General features: G+C 43.8%; 1 protein-coding gene and 1 long non-coding RNA gene across 2 annotated transcripts in view; one reads left to right on the forward strand and one right to left on the reverse strand.

Annotated features, from left to right (window-relative positions):
* The window catches only part of gpr4 (G protein-coupled receptor 4), a 53,172-nt gene extending 41,100 nt beyond the window's left edge, over window positions 1-12,072 (forward strand). Inside the window, exons 2-4 of the mRNA XM_034701780.1 lie at window positions 1,965-2,719; window positions 5,744-6,008; window positions 8,134-12,072. Of these exons, the coding sequence (XP_034557671.1) occupies window positions 2,591-2,719; window positions 5,744-6,008; window positions 8,134-8,855 (1,116 nt within the window). The 5' untranslated portion in view covers window positions 1,965-2,590 and the 3' untranslated portion in view covers window positions 8,856-12,072. The remainder of the gene's footprint in view (window positions 1-1,964; window positions 2,720-5,743; window positions 6,009-8,133) is intronic.
* The window catches only part of LOC117825845, a 60,128-nt gene extending 42,124 nt beyond the window's left edge, over window positions 1-18,004 (reverse strand). Inside the window, exons 1-2 of the long non-coding RNA XR_004633919.1 lie at window positions 17,628-18,004; window positions 16,211-16,272 (exon numbers count right to left, since the gene is read on the reverse strand). This is a non-coding gene — a long non-coding RNA (uncharacterized LOC117825845). The remainder of the gene's footprint in view (window positions 1-16,210; window positions 16,273-17,627) is intronic.
* Window positions 18,005-18,408: the final 404 nt, after the last annotated feature.

Raw genomic sequence — 18,408 nt, forward strand, 5'->3', positions numbered from 1 at the left:
GATAGATAGATAGATAGATAGATAGATAGATAGATAGATAGATAGATAGATAGATAGATAGATAGATAGATAGATAGATAGATAGATAGATCTTTATTTGTCCTTAATAAGGAGATTTGTTGCCACCGTCTGTACAGGAATACATGTATGAACACAATAACCATAAACATCCACCCAGCCTCACAGCAATGGTGCCCCGCATCCCACAAATATACACACCAGACACATATGCACACACTGGGCACATATAAAACACACCGGACACATATATGCACACCGGACACATATATGCACATGCACACCGGACACATATATGCACACCGGACACATATAAACACACCGGACACATATATGCACACCGGACACATATATGCACACCGGACACATATATGCACATATATGCACACCGGACACATATATGCACACCGGACACATATAAACACACCGGACACATATATGCACACCGGACACATATATGCACACCGGACACATATAAGCACACCGGACACATATAAACACACCGGACACATATATGCACACCGGACACATATATGCACACCGGACACATATAACACACCGGACACATATATGCACACCGGACACATATATGCACACCGGACACATATATGCACACCGGACACATATAAACACACCGGACACATTACAGTGGCATTCTGTTTAGCAGTGCTATGGCCGATGGGACGAAGCTTCTGCCAAACCGGGCTCGCCTACAGTAAGGGGATCTGTACCTGCGACCGGAGGGGAGTAGTGTGAAGACCGAGTAGAGGGGGTGTTGGGAGTCCAGTGTTATAGTCCGTGCTCTGCGTATGATGGCTCTGTTGTTGAGGTCAGACAGGTTGGGTGTGGGGAGGCGGATGATTTTGGTGGCAGTGTTTGTGGTGCGTATGAGTTTGTTTTTGTTGGAGACAGTTAGCATGTTGTAGTAGCAGGGGGAACAGTAGAGGAGAATGGGTTGGATGATGCTTTGGTACAGTAACAGTAGAAGTTTGAAGCAGAAGGAGTTTGCGGATGGCATCACTTCCATATAATCAGCCTACTTAGGGGTCAAATTAACATCAAACTGAACATTTTCAGTCACGTTAAAGTCAAACCTTAGCTTTTTCAGTTTGCATTGTGAACACATGCTGAATCTAACAGCAGCACCTGTATCACATATTCTTTCTTGTGACTTTCAAAGTCTGTCCTCTCCCTCAACTAGTCCTGTGACTCTGTCAAAGCACAAAAAGTGTTGTGTTTTGTTTGCTCTGTATGTTTTCTTCAGTTTGGTAGACGTCTCTTTCACTCTGCTCGTGTTTTAACATCTCATGCTATATTTTTCTGCACTCTTTTCCTCCTCTCTTCTTCTTTTCTCAGTCATAAACTACTAATCTTATGTTTTGTGCTCCCAACATATACAGATTGATAATACGAATATCTTCAATGTTGTTCAGAGATGCTATCGTTTTTACCACATTGTCAACAGGAAGAAGGGAACTCATAAACTCTATAAATGTGCCTGGCTCCTTTCCACAGTTTGATTTGATGTGATCTTGTTGTGCCTGGCGTCACTCTTGCTATTCAGAGTTACCAACCGTTCGGCTTCTGACCAATCAGAATCAAGTATTTAACGCTGCCGAGTGTTTGTGAGAAAGCTGCTTGTATTAGTTAAAGTTTTTACTGCACTGTTAACAAACTCATCCTGTGTAAACATTAATAACACTGAGGGGATTTTATTTAAGATTCTAGTTCTCAAAGATGTTCAGCCTTTTGTTTATTAAAGCATTTCAACACTGTGCTGCAATAAGAGATAATATCTGTTTCATTAGTTCATGTGGATTATAAACATGAATGCAGAATGCCACTGAGACAAACAACATATCTTTCGTTGGTTATTTTGGATGTTTTATCCCTGAGTGATAAGCCTGATCAGTCTCTCTCTCTCTCTGTCTCCTTTTCTTGAACAGATGTTTTGGAGTCTGGAGGAGATGGACGGCCCGTCGGCTCCAAAGTGCTGAAGCTCTGTAAAGTCATTCCTGTGTTTAGTGCGTGCATCCCGGAGGAGTTTTGTGTGTCATCAGGACCTTGAGACACACCCACGCACACACACACACACAGACACACTGATGCTCAGCCTCTCCTTCTCACTGTAAACCTGGCAGACCTCTAATCTCTAAAAGATTGATGAGGTTCAGTCCGGGCACAGGAGGCCTGGCACAGTGTCGATAAGGCAGCTTTCATTTCACCACATTTTATCCCCCTCTCCTCCTTTCTTCTCCTCTTTTCCTCCATGCTGAGGGATGCGGGGGCTGCCTTTAAAGCATGGGAGAGGATTATGACACAACAAGGGGTGTGGAGGACGCTGTTTTGAACAGGAGCCATGAAATGCCGTGGAAATGACAGCCACCCCGTGTTCTCCCGTTGCTCCGTGTTGGACGGCTGCAAGGTAGCCGAGCAGGACGCCAGAGACGGCATGTCCCGGTCAAACTGCTGGAGCTGGGACGTAGTGAAGCTGCTGAGGGACACTCAGAGCTGAGGGTAGCTGGACGCGTATCAGACACCTGCACACACTCAGAGCGCTTCACGCAGGACAATGTGCAACATCTCGTTCTGTGATGTGGACAGTAAGGTGGACCAGTTCTTCCAGCCCACGCTCTACATCATCGTCATTGTTCTGGGGCTGCCCACTAACTGCATGGCCCTGTGGGCTGCCTACATGCAGGTGAGGAACACACTAACACACTCACACACACACACCAGCCTTTCATGTGTAACTCTAACACAGTGATCTCTCACCTTGCTGGAGTGGCTTCTGGTTACCTGTTTCTATTTTTGTTCTGGGAGGAATACTCTGATTGATAAAGCTTATAAATCACAGGATCATAAAAAGGGGTCATGGAGAGAGTTCTTGTAAATGTCATCAGGACACATGACGCCATGATATCAGCAAGAACCACCTTTGATTTAATGACCCAGTAAAGACTGGGCTCAACGATGTCCTGCACATTGAAGGGTGAATATTAGAAATTAATCATGGCTGACCTTTTTTAATGTAAAGATGCTTCTTCTTCAAAACCCTTTCCATGTTCATCAAAAACTAAAAGATGCTCCAATAAGGTGAAGAACCCAGCGGGAAGGTTTTACAAGCAGCCTCAAAGTGCTGCAAACAAAAAGAAGTGGATGATCTGTGAAGGGAAAGCTCCGGCATCCTGACACATCCTGTTATTTGGCCGGATGAACTGGAGAAGTAAAGTGAAGCACTGCAGAGACTCCTGCTTTTGATCTTTTCTGGGTTAAACAAAGCCGTAACCTCAGGTGTCAAAGAATGAAGTGTTGCAAAAAAGAGGAAGTGCAGCTCCTGGAGGAAAGCTCCAAGAGTCAAGGAAACTTTGTTAGAGTGCAGAATTAACACACCAGCAGAATGAGAGCAGAATTAAAGATGTTTGCAGCCTGGAACAAAAAATCTTCCTTGTACCTCTTTATTTTATAGCTGTACAGAGGATAACTTTTCATAACACATGTTTTTTGATTATGTCAATGCTGAAAGTGATGAGTAATTAGAGGTGTGGCTGATTTTAACTGACATGTGGGCATGTTGTAGCCGGGTACCAGGCAGCTGGGACTTAAAGGTGACATGGACTTTTTAATGGTTCTGTACCTGAAATATGTGTCCCTGTCTACAAACCCCCTGAAAATGAAAAGAATCCATTCTGCCCCTGTTCTGATTTCTCCACCTTTCTGTAAATGTGTGCTGAAACCAGCCGTTTCAGTTTTCAGTGTTTTTCATACGTCACAACGCCATCCGGTCTGTAACAGGAAGTCAGAGCTCGGAGCTTGTTCAGCCCATAGACTGTATAAAATACAACTCAACCCCTCCTCCGTTTTTCATTCCCTGCACACGTGTGCTAACAAGGAGCTTAGGAGGGAGGCATGCTAGTTGTAGGCTGTCTTAATAAACACAAAGGTCGGTTTTACTCCCCACGTCTGCAGATTTGAAGATCTAGTGGATGATTTTTAGTTTTCATGGAAAAGTGCTAGCGCTAGTTAGCATAGCTACATAGCTACATGTTCGTCGCTGTGTACCAAGACACACGTCGACATACTGATAAATAAAACAACAAGAAACACTAAATCTGTGACCAATCCTTCAGAAAGGTCCTGCTGCAGGCGCCTCTCCATCAGGATCAGATTCTGGATCAGATTCAGAGGGTTGAAGTAACGCGGGTCTGTGAGCAGCCGTGTATATTCAGCCAACATGTAAACATTAGATCAGCGTGCTGGACAGCCGAGGCCACACCCACTTCCGGAGGGGGCGTGGTCAGAGAGCTCATTCTCATTTAAAGGCACAGACACAGAAAACAGCCTGTTCTGAGCAGGGCTGAAAAAGAGGGGTTTACAGGCAGACCAAAATCTGATTTCAAAGTGTTTTTATGAGCAATAAACTTTAAAGACATGTTTTGGGGACCTCTTAGACCAATATATATTGATGAAAAAGATAACTTTAACTACGCCTCTTTGCTGGTTTCTAGATTAACCATAAAGTTAGTTGCAGCAATGTCAATCTGGCAACCACTATCTTTGAGCTTTAAGGCCAATTAATAGTTCTGAGTCTCCCCTACGCAGCAGCAGTGGTTGACGCGGACACGAGCACCACATACAGTACTTGTGCGTCGATGTGTCAGTGTCGCGCAGCAATTCTCTGCCGAAACGCTTGAGGGCAGTCTGGTCTCGCCTTCTTCCGGCCCCGCTGCGATCTCTGTTTACTTTTCCACAGCGATTCAGAGCGTGTTCTGTTAATCTACAGCTGATACATGTTGCTGTTTATCATACAGACATGATTACATGAAGAATAGAGAGGAGGAGATGAAATACACGGACGATCCCAGAAGTGCTGTGAATGCTGCCGAGCGTCCAATCGCAGGGCTTGCGGTCCTCATCGATTCTTCACATAGTTACATTTTGGAAGAGGTGCATGTCAGCTGTATAAATCAGTCTTTACTGTGCCTCTTCAGGAACGTCACTGTGACTACATTCATGGTTTTTACAGTTTAAGGGTTTCACAACAATCCTGTCAGGTGATTTCAGCAAACAGATGTTAAGAAGGACACCGAGACCGACTGCCAACTCTGAGTCTGTCTTTACCTCCTCCTCTCTGAGACCTCAGAGTGTGTAATAAAGGATTTCCCATGTAAAGTGTCTGACTCTTCCTCCTGCACACAGTCAGCTGAGCAGAGAGGATCTGTTCCCAGACAGCGTCAAACATCTTCACTGTTTCCCACAGACTCTCCGTTTGCTTTGGCAGCTGCAGAAGGAATTGTTATTGACTTTTCATTCAAGTAAGATCACAACTTCTTTGAACCACAAGACATCATTAGAAAGTGAGTGACAGTTCAACATGAGGTTGTTGTTGTTGTTGTCTTCCATCGAGGCAACAACTCAAACTTCCTGCAGTCACTTTTAGCCCTGGTGCACGCCCGCCGTTGTTCTCTGCAGCCCTGAGAGCTCCTTTCATTAATAAATGCCATCAACTGAGCTGAATCCAAAACATGAACATAGTTAGCGTGCTGTTTGTTTACAGGGCAGATCTAAATATAAACATTATAATATCAATACTGCATGATGGGAAACAGAGCTGTGTGAGCGGCTGCAGCTGCTGACTCATCAAATTAGAGAAGCTGAGTGAAGAACGGGTTGATGTATTGCCACCAGAGTCTCTAACTCTCGTCTCTCACGTCCCTCCCTGCAGGTACGCCAACGCAACGAGCTCGGCATCTACCTGATCAACCTGTCAGTGGCTGACCTCCTCTACATCAGCACTCTTCCTCTGTGGATCGACTACTTCCTGCAGCATGATGACTGGATCCACGGTCAAGAGAGCTGCAAACTCTTCGGCTTCATCTTCTACACTAACATCTACGTCAGCATCGCCTTCCTCTGCTGTATATCACTGGACCGATACCTGGCTGTGGCTTATCCTCTCCGCTTCGCCAAGGTTCGACGGATCAAGACAGGTATGCAGGGTTACAGAAGGGCTAGGTTTTTGCATTAATGGATCCACACTGTGACAAATAAACATTATAATACTTAGAGCCAGAAGGCAAAGCTCTCAATTTACCGGTCAATCTACGTTCCTACCCTCACCTGTGCTCACAAGCTGTGGGTAGTGACCGGAAGAATGAGATCGTGAATACAAGCGGCCGAAATGAGCTTTCTCTGCAGGGTGTCTGGGCTCAGCCTTAGAGAGAGGGTTCAGGAGCTCAGACTCAAAGTAGAGCCGCTGCTCCTCCGGATCGAGAGGAGCCAGATGAGGTGGTTCGGGCATCTGGTCAGGATGCTTCCCGGACGTCTCCCTGGGGAGGTGTTTCGGGCGTGTCCGTCTGGGAGGAGGCCACGGGGAAGACCCAGGACACGCTGGCGAGATTATATCTCTCAGCTGGTCTGGGAGCGCCTCGGTATCCTCCCAGAAGAGCTGGTGGAAGTGGCCGGGGAGAGGAGTGTCTGGGCTTCCCTGCTGAGGCTGCTGCCCCCACGACCCAGACCCGGATAAGCGGAAGAAGATGGATGGATGGATGGAATACTTAGAGCTTGATGATCGCAATATCAGGAATCTAATTTATAGATGCTTTAAGATGCATCGATTGGGGCAATGGTGGCCCAGCAGTCTAAGCGCCTCACATACAGAGGCTATGGTCCTCGTCGCAGAGGTCGCCGGCTCGAATCCCAGCCATGACCATTTACTGCAGGTCTTCCCCAATCTCTGCTCCCCACATTTCCTGTCTCTCTTCAGCTGTCCTATCAATAAAGGCAAAAAAGCCCCCAAAAATATAACTTTAAGATGCATCGATTGTCAAATGTCTGCATCCTTAAAATCTGATTTGATGTTCGATGCCCAATGAACTAGTGTTTTTTATCCATCCATCCATTATCTTGACCGCTTATCCCGTTAGGGGTCACGGGGGGCTGGAGCTGGGGCTCCCAGCTGGCTTCGGGCGGAAGGCAGGGTACACTCTGGACAGGTCGCCAGCCAATCACAGGGCTAACACAGACAACCATTCATGCACACACGCACACCTACTGGCAATTTAGAGTGATTAATCCACCTGGTGAGCATGTTTTTGGACTGTGGGAGGAAGCCGGAGTACCCGGAGAGGATCCACGCATGCACAGGGAGAACATGCCAACTCCACACAGAAAGGCACCTGACCGGCTGGGGATTCGAATCAGAAACCTTCTAGCTGTGAGGCAACAGCGCTACCCACTGCACCACCGTGCAGCCCTTATGTTTTTTAGACCCGTGTTACATAAACATTGCATGCATGTACACTATTGTATGTGCATCATGGATGTATTGTTTAGGAGTTGTGCAAAACAAACACTGTGGAGTTCTGAGTGAGTAAACCTACTACCTGTGAACGTCAAATCAAAAGTTTGGAAGCACTCTTTAACCACTCTAACCTTCCTAAAATCACTCTTGGATTCATACTTAAGAATCCTTCAGATTTGTGCTTCAAACATTTGAAGGTCTCTCTAAAAGAGACGCCAACACACATCAGATAAACCTGTTAAGACACATGTTACTGTGTCTTTAACACGTCTGATGAATGATTCTCAAATAAGACTTGTAATGTGAGGAAGAGTCAGTGATGCTCTAAATAAAAAGACAGTTCCTCTCAGTCTGACATCTGGCATTCGTTTACAAATTCTGTTTTTTAAACATTTTGCATTTGATGATTTGTCTCTACCCCTGAGGGAACAAATGTCTTCACATCTGTCAGTTTCTGTTCTCACGTCACGGGAAACTGAGCTGCAAAGATACTTCTCTTCAGTGACTGCAGAAGTTTTTATAAATCATTAATAAAAAGAGGATGTCAAGGAAAAACATCACTTCTATTATAATATAATGATGCATTTAATCTACCCGGGTCATTAAACAAGTAGAAGCAGGCACAGTGTAATAAATCAAAACACTCCTCATGGGTGACATCCTGCCCAAAACAAAAAACATTCAGGCGTACGTCTGAGGAGATTAATAGTATTAGTCTCTATTAGCTGCTCTCTGTCTGTTTATAAAACTACTCTATATCAAAAGGAATAAATCAAAGTATAAATCAATATTTCTCTCCCTCCCTCCTGCAGCCGTCCTTGTCAGTGCCATGGTGTGGATCATCGAGATTGTAGCCAACTCCGCTCCCCTCTTCCACGACGAGCTCTTCCAGGATCGGTTCAATCACACCTTCTGCTTCGAGAAGTACCCCATGCAGGACTGGGTGGCGGGGATGAACCTCTACAGGACTTTTCTGGGCTTCCTGGCTCCATGGACAGCCATGCTCGTGGCGTACCGCGGGATCTTGGCAGCGGTGCGCTGCAACGTCTCCACAGAGCGTCAGGAAAAGGCCAAAATTCAGCGTCTGGCTTTGAGCCTGATCCTGATCGTCTTGCTCTGTTTTGGACCGTACCACATCCTCCTCCTGGTGCGGAGCGTCATGTTTCTGAGGAAACCGTGTGACTGCGGCTCAGAGGAGAGCTTGTTCGCAGCGTACCATGTTTCTTTGGCGCTGACCAGCCTCAACTGCGTCGCGGACCCTATTTTGTACTGCTTTGTCAACGAGGGAGCTCGGCACGACGTCGGCCGAGCTCTCTCTGCTTTAATGTCTGCAGCCTGTCACAGACGCTCCTCTGCCTCGCCGTCACATGCTGACATACTGAACGCTGGCTCAGTCACGATGGAGACGCCGCTGTCGGCTAAAAAGCAGCCTTGCGTGTACGCCGAGGGAGGAAAGACGAGCAGCTACAAGACTGAACTGGTGGCTCTGAAAGAGGAGTGTCTCCAGATGACCATCCTCAGTGTTAAGAAGTGACTTCTTCAGTTTAAGAGGTTCAAACAGCTCAGTGAGGCGGGCGGTGGAGGCTCCTGGTGGCTTCTGGGTAATGTGGCATGTCAGATGATTTGCGTGGGGTCTGTAATAACGGCAATAAAGAAGCCAGAGTGGGAATGAGGTGGATCCAATACAGAAGACATACAGTATTGTTGGGTAGAGAGAAAGCTTACCACTACATGAGCTGAATAAAAAGCTGCACCTGAGGGGAGCAGCTGCAGACAGGTCCTGAGTATAAGAAGAAGGGTTGTCCTGTTTTAAGTTGACCATGTTTCAAACTGTAGTTTGCAAAGCTGCGCTGTGTTATCATTGAATTCATAGTGCAATCATCTGCTCATTAGCTCCCATCACTGTCAACACATGAAGGATCAGTGGATCACCAGAAACCTCAGGATGTAGCATCAGCACACCCTGAGTCCATGTTCCAGATTTAACGCCAACCCGTCCAGATGATGTTGAGATCACATCCTGAACGTCTGGTTAACCTTTTAAAACACAACGTGACAACTTTGATATCTGGATGATTTCCAACAGTGCCACACGTTACTAGTTAGTCGTTTTTTGAATATTTAAGTGGAACCCGCTCTGCATGGCTGAGTGGTCTGAGAGGAGACACCTTTGCATTCAGACTGCATGAACACTCAACTGGACCGAGGAAGGATGAAGGATGAAGGAGGCGGGAGTGTGACGCTGAAACGATGTAGAAGAACAGTGTAAGTGTAATAAATGTGATTGTAGATTACAGGTCAACACATTTTTTATTGCTTGTGATGCTCAGAGATGTCTTTACTGTTCTGTTTTTGATGGAAACGATGAAGCCTTATGAAGTACCTCAGCTCATTAACTGCGATGGAACGGTCTGGAGGAAGAGTCTCGTGTGTTTGTTATTTTTTGCTTTCATTTTTTACAGCAGATGCAAAATGATGATTGAACTGAGCTGACTGAAAGAACCAAAGCCTTTCACTGCAGCACTGCAGCACTGCATGCTCTGAAGGTCTGATGTATCAGTTATTAGAGTGTGAGCTCCGTGCAGCAGCAGAAGCAGTAGTGTGATAGAACAGTGAAGCCACTTTAAATGTGAGTGCATGCAGTAGTGCTGTGAGGATATTTACATGCTGGACGATTAGACTTGTAGTGCTTTATAATCTGACGGCCTTTAACAGAACTCTGTGAGCAGAAAAAACATCTCTTTACTGAATCCTAACTTCATGCTTGAGCTTTGAGAAATGCTGCACAGCTGACCTGATACTGTTTACATTCCTATTCAGACGGATGCCTTTCAGCTTTAACAGTCTCAGCTCTAGATGTGACGCGGTGAAGAGTCCTAAACACTGTACGGATGTCAGATGTAACCTTCGTCCCTCTTGATTCTGGTGAAACTGCTGTCTGCTGACATCTTCTATAAAATTCAGGACCCAATTAAACACCTAAAGAAATTCCACAAAGCCAAAACTTCAGATCAGACTAAACGCTGTCTTGGATTTCCATAGAAAGCCATACCCAGAGGTCCGAACATGCAATGACAGTTTAAATGATTTACATACAACCTCACTGTTTAAACTGACAGCAGACAAGTCCACCCTTTGGTACCTGAAGCAGAGATTCAGGGGATAAGCGGCTAAAAGGTGCGTTTTGACCAAGAGTTCCGGGGTCTACTACTTTACCCTGAACTAAAAGGTTCCTGTGCCCCTATTGTTGTCTGCGTTTCGACCGTGGGCTGAAGTCCCGGGTAGATTGTGCAAATCAAGCCAGTGACGTATGGAGACTCAGCTGGCGCTGTTTTAGATGGTGCTATATTTCATCACAGATGGATTCACTGAATCAACACGTGAGAGGAGATAAGCGCGAGTAGCAAAGACGTTTCAACACAGCTTTGAAAACGTTGACTCAAAAAGCTGTGGCAGAGATCGGCCGGTGTTCTGGTTTAAACCGCAACCCTGTTAACTGGAGACTCTCAGCCGGATGCATCCCTCATAAACGTCTTTAGACGATCATTAAATATCTGATGAGGATATTTTGAAATCTTAATAAAAACTAAACTAGTTTGCATTCCCAGGAACTCCCTCTGTGTTTCAGCAGCTGTGTAAACTCCACAAACACTGACACGTTCAGCTGAACGTCTCCAGTTTACAGGGTCACTTTTAAAACCGTAACACCGAGAGGAGAGACCCATTCACGGTGGGCTGAGAGAAGACTTCTGTTACAAGCTGCTAAATCAAGAGAATCACAGCTTCTTCTTTTGAAAAGTACACACACATACAAAAAAGATAGAACAAATAAAAACTAATGAAAGAAAGAGAAATCAAGTGAATCACAGATGTGTGTGATGTTATTGTGGACGGCGGGCAGAATAAAAACACTGCAGGTTAATCTACCAATCAGACACGTTCAGCATTGCAGGCCCTGCCCCCCGAAAGCTCCGGGACCTTTGAAAAGTACTACCCCCCTAGCAGGGGCTTTTTAGGGGGAGATTAACTACCCTGAAGTCAATTTAGACCCTGGGTCCACCGGTCGAAACGCACATAGTTCAGGGGTAAAGTTCCTCTGGTCATAAGTCCACTTCTCTCTGCAGCCGTGATATCAAGTGAGGCCTGAGGTTAAAAAATAAGAATTCTTACAAAATCTTTGGGTCCCAAAACTCTAAAACAGATGTTTGAGTACTGTACATAAAGTTCACTTCATGCAGACTGAACTCCGCTGAGACATCTTCAACTTCTACATCATGTCTGCAGCTCTAAGCATGACCTTGACGCCTACTCACAGTTGTCATGTGCATTCAAACCTGGGGAAAGCGTCCCTGTTGTTTTGTGAATCAGTGGTGATAACATTTCATGCAGGACTTCCTGTTTTTTGTCCTGACTTACTGTAAAAACATGCAAACATTCCTTGTGTGGAGGCTTAAGGGACTTCATTCTGTGCGCTGACTTCACGGTGACAAACAGCTGGAGTCCACGCTGAGAAATCTGCAGAAGAAGGTCCAGGTGGTGTCACATCTTTGCATGTAAATACTCCTCTGTTCTGTGAAACAATGTCCGGCAGGTTGTTTTTGGACTTTCAGATCCTCAGCGCTCCTCGACACGCTGCTCTGTGTATCTTTGCTTCTGTTGTGCATCAGTGCGTCAGTGTGAGAGAGGAGGTACCAGGCTTCATAATGTGTGTTTGTTCAAATGTCAGTGAGAAATAAATTATGCATTCAGAACTTTGCCTCCACTTGTGTTTGTTTGTTTGGCACCTGCATGCAGAAACAGGATGGGTGGTACCTTTTTAAATGGAAATGAGCTGCAGAGGGAGGACTGTTTAGCATCTTTGTTATTCTTTATCTATTGAATTTGTTTTGTAGGGTTCTTGGCATCTTTTCCTTCAACACTGTGCTGAGGCTGCAATTAGTAAGATCTGAGAATGCTGCAACTTAACAAAGACGGTGAGGGTAATCAGATGATCGCACAATCGCAGGAATCTTTAGAAGAGAGTAAAAAGACAAACAGTCCAGTTACAGACTCTACCAATGTCCTGGTCCAACTTTGAGCCACTGCACTTATCTAGTCCAGCTCACAAAGAGACAGCTAACCGTTGTAGATGAGCTAACTTTGAGTTCTGGCTTCAAATAGAGTTAATATGTATTTGCTAAATTACAGAAAATGAGTCTTGTTTATAGTGTTTGTAATTTTAAGAGTCTGAACTTCTCTTCAGAGCTCAACCTGGTTGGTTTGAATCAAACTGAGATATCAGAGAGATGGTGGATCAGGAAAACCCTTACATATAGTTATATAAGTCTACAGATCCTACCAAAGAGTTTATAAATCCAGGTCGGGTTTGCATGCTCTAAGTCAGGGGTTCCCAAAGTGTGGGTTGGGACCCCCTGGGGGGTCGTGAGATGTCTTCCAGAATGTTTTTGTTTTTAGTTTAACTAAAAATAGTAAATTTTGTCCATTTTAGTAAGAAATATGGACAAAAATAGACGCTAAAGTTGAAATAAAACCTTGAAAATAGAAAGTTTAATGAGTTTTCTGCCTTTCTTTCTGTCAGGTGACTCCTAAGTTTAAGGTTAGTGAACAGTTAATTATCAAAAGCATCAGGAGCAGCAGGTTAATTCATAACGGCACAGGAAACACAGACACATGCTCATCTAGGTAGGCTAATTTTCTGCAGACCAGCTGAATGAAGCCACATTAAATCACTTTGAGGGACAGTGGGGGTCCAGAGTCTTTGGGATCTATATTTTGGGGGTTGCGGGCTGAGAAGTTTGGGAACCCCTGCTCTAAGTGCTCCAATTTGCTGTCATTAAATCCACAACTTTCACTGCATCACTGCCCATCTTGTGTTGAAACAGATCATTGTACAGTCTAGTCCTGCAGAGTATGAGTATGTGACTGCATTGTTCAATATTGTGCAGAAGGTGTAATAAATAAACACAATTTACAAGGTGTCTATCCGCCTTTGTGTTCAGCATGATACCTGTTAGCAACGTGTTTCCAGCATCAAACTGGCATCAATTAATCTGGGGGTATCTGACAGCTTGAGTTTAGGATGAACGTTACACACAGGCCTCCAACCAACAGGTCACTTCGTGATAACCATGAAACTGGGATTAACCGTGCAGCCTTGTTCAGACCTGATGAGAGAGCAGATCTGGGCTGCTGCCAACACAAAGTCACCTTCTCCACGCCGTCCTGTTCTACACTCCCAGAGCTGTACGGCTAATGAACAACACGGAGGACATGCTGTAGGATGAGTGTGTGTAATGTAATGACGGTGCCGTGTGTGTGTTTGTGTGCTATCCCTAAGTGTGTGCATCCTCTCCATTGTTACCCCGTGCTTAAGAGGGAATCCTGTATTTACAACCTGTCCTCATGAGGGTGGACACACTCATACAGATACATAAACAGGACAGTGTGTGGGCGTGTGAGGGGAGAGGCGTGAGATGGAGCTGGAGAGAATAACGTACAGGAATGAGCTCATGCACTTCACAGTTCACACACATGTGCTTTTATTCCTGTTTAGCTGCTTGCGTGTGAAGAAAGAGGGAAAGGTGCACACACAGGCTTTTATGTTCTTGAGATAAGAAAGGACATAACTCTCTCTCACTCTCTCTCTCTGAGGGAACATTGTCTCTCGCCCTCTAAGCTTCATTGGTCACCTCTGCTGTAGGTCTATATATAGCAGCTCAACAGAGGCCTTGGCTGTCATTACCAACGACTCACCTGATTATTACACTGATTTATCATCAGGTAAGGATACAGAGAGACCTCCGGGACATAAAGTAAGGAGGTGCGATTATTTTCATGAGATATTCAGATTGTGATTTATTCCTGGCCTGAAGGCAGAGCGTCAGGAGAGGGAGAACTGGAGCATTTCAGCTCTCAGTTAAGTGACAGAATGAGAGTTACAGAAACGTTTCATATTTTCATGCAGTTATTCAAACAGTTGACTAAAAAAGGGGACATGTGCTCTTTAAACAGCTGTAAATGGATACATCAGTGCCTTCAATAACTGATATGTTTCTAGTAATATTGTCTAATGAAGTCAGACTTTGTTCAGTGTTGATGGATGCTTTTTCATCCCATCCATCTGGTAGTAACTCGACATACAACAACCATGACTGTGCATGAGAAGCAGCAGCAGCAGTGGATTAGTCAGGACTTTACAACACCAAGATACACACATTACGTGCGTCCATCTTCCTGCAGACGTCCATGAGGGACTGACCCAGAGTTCATGCATACTTAAAGATATAGAGGATGTGACTGCCTGACCCCCCACTTAATGTAAACAGATGTTCATATTTGTTTATGGAAGAAAAAGTATTGCAGATTTTTCTCTCTAGTGAAAGTTCAGACAGGAAGACTATACCTGCATTCACAGCAGAAGCTTAACCCTCCTCTCCCTCGTTCATTAGCTCACCCTCTTCCATACATGCTCCAGGGCTGTCATTGGTTAATCAGCGATGGCTGATTTATACTCCCGCTTTGCACTTACTCAGAGATTCAGATTCAGAGCGTGTTATGTTAATCTACAGCTGATACATGTTGCTGTTTATCATACAGACATGATTACATGAAGAATAGAGAAGGTGAGGCCGATGTGAGGGATCCAGGAAGTGCTGAAAATGCAGGAAATACAATTCAGCCAAGAGGACCAATCACAGGGGTAGCAGTCCGCGTCGATTCTATGGGTAGTTACATTTTGGAGGAGGTGCATGTCAGCTATGTGCGTAGGCCTCTGTGTAGGTACAGCAGCTACGCAGACCTCCGGCGTCAGCGGATTCGAAACAGAAGTATGAATCCGGCTTTAGTTTCTCATGCAATAGCATAGTAGCATGCCCTTATGGTCAGTCTATCACTTTTGTCCTGTCTTTTTAAACATGATTCTCTCTCTCCAGCTAGTTCTTTCTCACTGTTGATTTCTGCGTGCCCCTCCACCTCCCCATCTCCACCTGGTCTCTGCAAAGTCTTCAGTTTTCATCTAGTCCAAGAAAGTCATCAGTGTCTGGACTCCATGGGAGATTTCTTCTGCTGCCAAGATCAGACTTCCTACGCTCACAAAATATCCCAAAGAGTCCTTATGCCAAAGATCTTCTGTCAAGTTAGATTATTCATAAAGTTGTAATAAAGAACATTTAATTCTTCAAATCTCGTCTCTCCTTATTGAAATGCATGTGCATCAACAATCTGCTGCTTTTAAAAGTCAGAGAAAAGACATTAAATTAGAGATGAATTACATTAAATACGTCTTGCAGAGTGAGGACTTCAAAATAAACGCCTGTGTCTCAGTTTCAAACCTGATGAACCCTGCCCATCAAATCACAGAATCAAAACTTCACTCCATAGGTCTCAGCTATAAGCAGACTGCTGTCTGTGTCTGGTTCATATTGCTTCAGTGAATAACAGTTTTCCTTCACAGTATTGAGCACTGAGTCACCGAGAAGCTGCAATCTTCAAGACTCACAGGCGGTGGTGTTATGTCCTGTTTGTGTGTCTGTGTGCAGATCTTAGTGAGGACCTGGTGTGGACATTTGGACCAGACTTCACTTCCTCAGGGCTGTTTAAACTTAGTTGAGGTTAGACTTTTGAGATTAGGGTAATGCGAATTTGCAAACAAGAGTAACTGAGCCTTACTCTGAGTGTGCTGCACTGTAGGTGAGTTCATAAAGTATGCATACACATCCTGACGTGCATATTTCTTTAAGAGCCAGCCGACAGGTTTACATAAAGCTTACGTGTGCAGCTTCTTGTGTGCAACATGTTGTTATTTGATAAGATAAGAGGTGAAGGAAAGTGAAACAATGGCTGTTTCTGCTTTAGGTTCATGAAGTCATAATGTTCTCAAGTCTGACTCACGTCTGGAGTTAATCCTCAGTCATCGTCGTCCGCGTCGCCTCATTGCTTCTGAAACAATGATCCTGAAAGAGAGAAAGACTGAAATCAAGATATGAACCGCTGCAGAGTCCTACCCTGGAAAATTCAGTACACACTGTGATACATAAAGCTGTTTTTGAGGATTAATTAGGGACATATTTTCAGCTTATATAAGGCCAAAACATGATTTAAATGAAACTAATACAAACAAGGAAGCACTCTGCTAGAGCCAGGGTGTATCAATTCCTTTATACCTTCAAATTTTAAATATCTTTCATCCTCATTAGAGAAAATCAAGAAAATTAGAAATACATTCTTCTGATCTCTCGATGACATCTGTACCTTTTCTTACCCAGTTTGAGTAAAAGGTACATTTTTCTGTCTGTTTATTAATATATTTACAGTTTTTATGCAGTCTGAAATGGGAGTTGACCTTGTTTTTAAAATCCTGACAGCAAAACATGTTATACAAATAATTTACCATTCAATGAAAGCCTCCCAGTGTAGTGTTTTCTTTCTCTACCTGCTCACATTTTTGAGCTTTCCAAGTATTTCATGTTTCAAATTATTCCCCATGTTTCTGGTGAAAGAGTGTGGCTGAAAAACAAACCTGTCTTTATGTGAAAATGAATGAACACATTGTTTCTTAATGTTAGGGGTTTCTCGTGACACCCTTTATAACATTATCAGAAAACACCATGACCTGAAAACATATTTAACATCACATGATGGAGGAGTCCACAACCACTATTCAATGTGGGAGAGAGAGGAATGCAATAACTGTGAGGAAAAGGGCCTGTTGGTCCAGAAGAGGTGAATTCCTACTACTTTTTATTTAATCTTATTTATTAAGCTAAAATGCAAATTACATAACATATGTTCTTTATTACAAATGGCTTCAGGTGAGGCAGCCTCTTTATTTGAATCTTTAAAAAATGTAAAATGCTGATGATAAAATATATAAAATTGTATAATTGATTGCACAAAAGTAGGTGTTGTTTAGATATGACTGAAACAAGCATCCTAACTTTATTTCAAACATGTATTAAACAGAAAATAAACCACTTTAAGCATTTTTTGATGCTTTAACTTATTTTAATAACACATATTTTATTGTTGGTGTGCATTGGTCTCTATTTTAGTCTCTATTTATTCTATTTTTATTTGTATTTTATTATTACTATTTTTATTATAATCATTATTTTCCCTTAATATGTCTTGCCATTGTTTTACATCTGCTTCTCTTGCATTTGATTTGTATGAAATGTGCTGTATAAATAAAGCTTGATTGATTGATTGATTGATTGATTGATTGATTGATTGAAGCATGCAAACGATTTAGCTCCGCCCACTTCGTGTTACCGCTAATTAGTCAATCACATTCGCACGTGCTGCTCACCTGAGGAAGTCCTGACAGGCTGTGGAAGTTGACCTATCCTGCAACCTTGTCCTTTTAGCTTGCATGTATCCTTCAAGTCATTCATTCAGTGGCCTTCATTACCAGCAACATTTTACAAAGAAGCCACCCAAAGTCTCGGATTAATCCAACTCACGGATAAACTCGTGAAGAACAGCAAACAGGTAAGCTGAATATAAAGTGTCTGCAGAGTCAAAGGCTGCAGGTTCAGGACTGCATCTCTGGGACCCTTGTGTTGTTGGGTTAATGTTAGGGGAAGGGTCAGAGTTATGGTGAGACACCAAAAAGTCATAATGACGCACTAACTTGGGTCCATTAGGCTACGCACTAAAAATGGGCCTGCCTAGAATTGCGCAACCGGAAATGTGGTCCTGAATCGGTGCCCTCGTTCCACCTGTGTGTCAGAATCAGAATCAGTCAAAGCTGGTTTGTTGAGGAGAAGAGGCTTTACTCTCTGCTGTCTTCTGTAAACTGAGCAACTTGCTAAACTGATTCCTTTCTTATTTCTCTGACAGTTCTTCAGATTCTGGGTTTTGTGCTGACAGGTTTTAGTTGTTTGTAATTTTTAATATATTTCTAATTTTCCTTTTCTTTTCTGTTTTATCATATTTGTCATTTTAATTATGTTCTTTTATGCTTGTCTGAATGTCTCCAATGCTTTTAATGTGTTAATGTAAAGCACATTGAGTTGCCCTCGTGTATGAAATGCGCTATACAAATAAAGCTTCCTTGCCTTGCCTTGCCTTGCAAGCTCAGTTAAGTT

This window comes from Notolabrus celidotus, chromosome 14 (assembly GCF_009762535.1).
Source record: "Notolabrus celidotus isolate fNotCel1 chromosome 14, fNotCel1.pri, whole genome shotgun sequence".
NCBI lineage: Eukaryota > Metazoa > Chordata > Actinopteri > Labriformes > Labridae > Notolabrus > Notolabrus celidotus.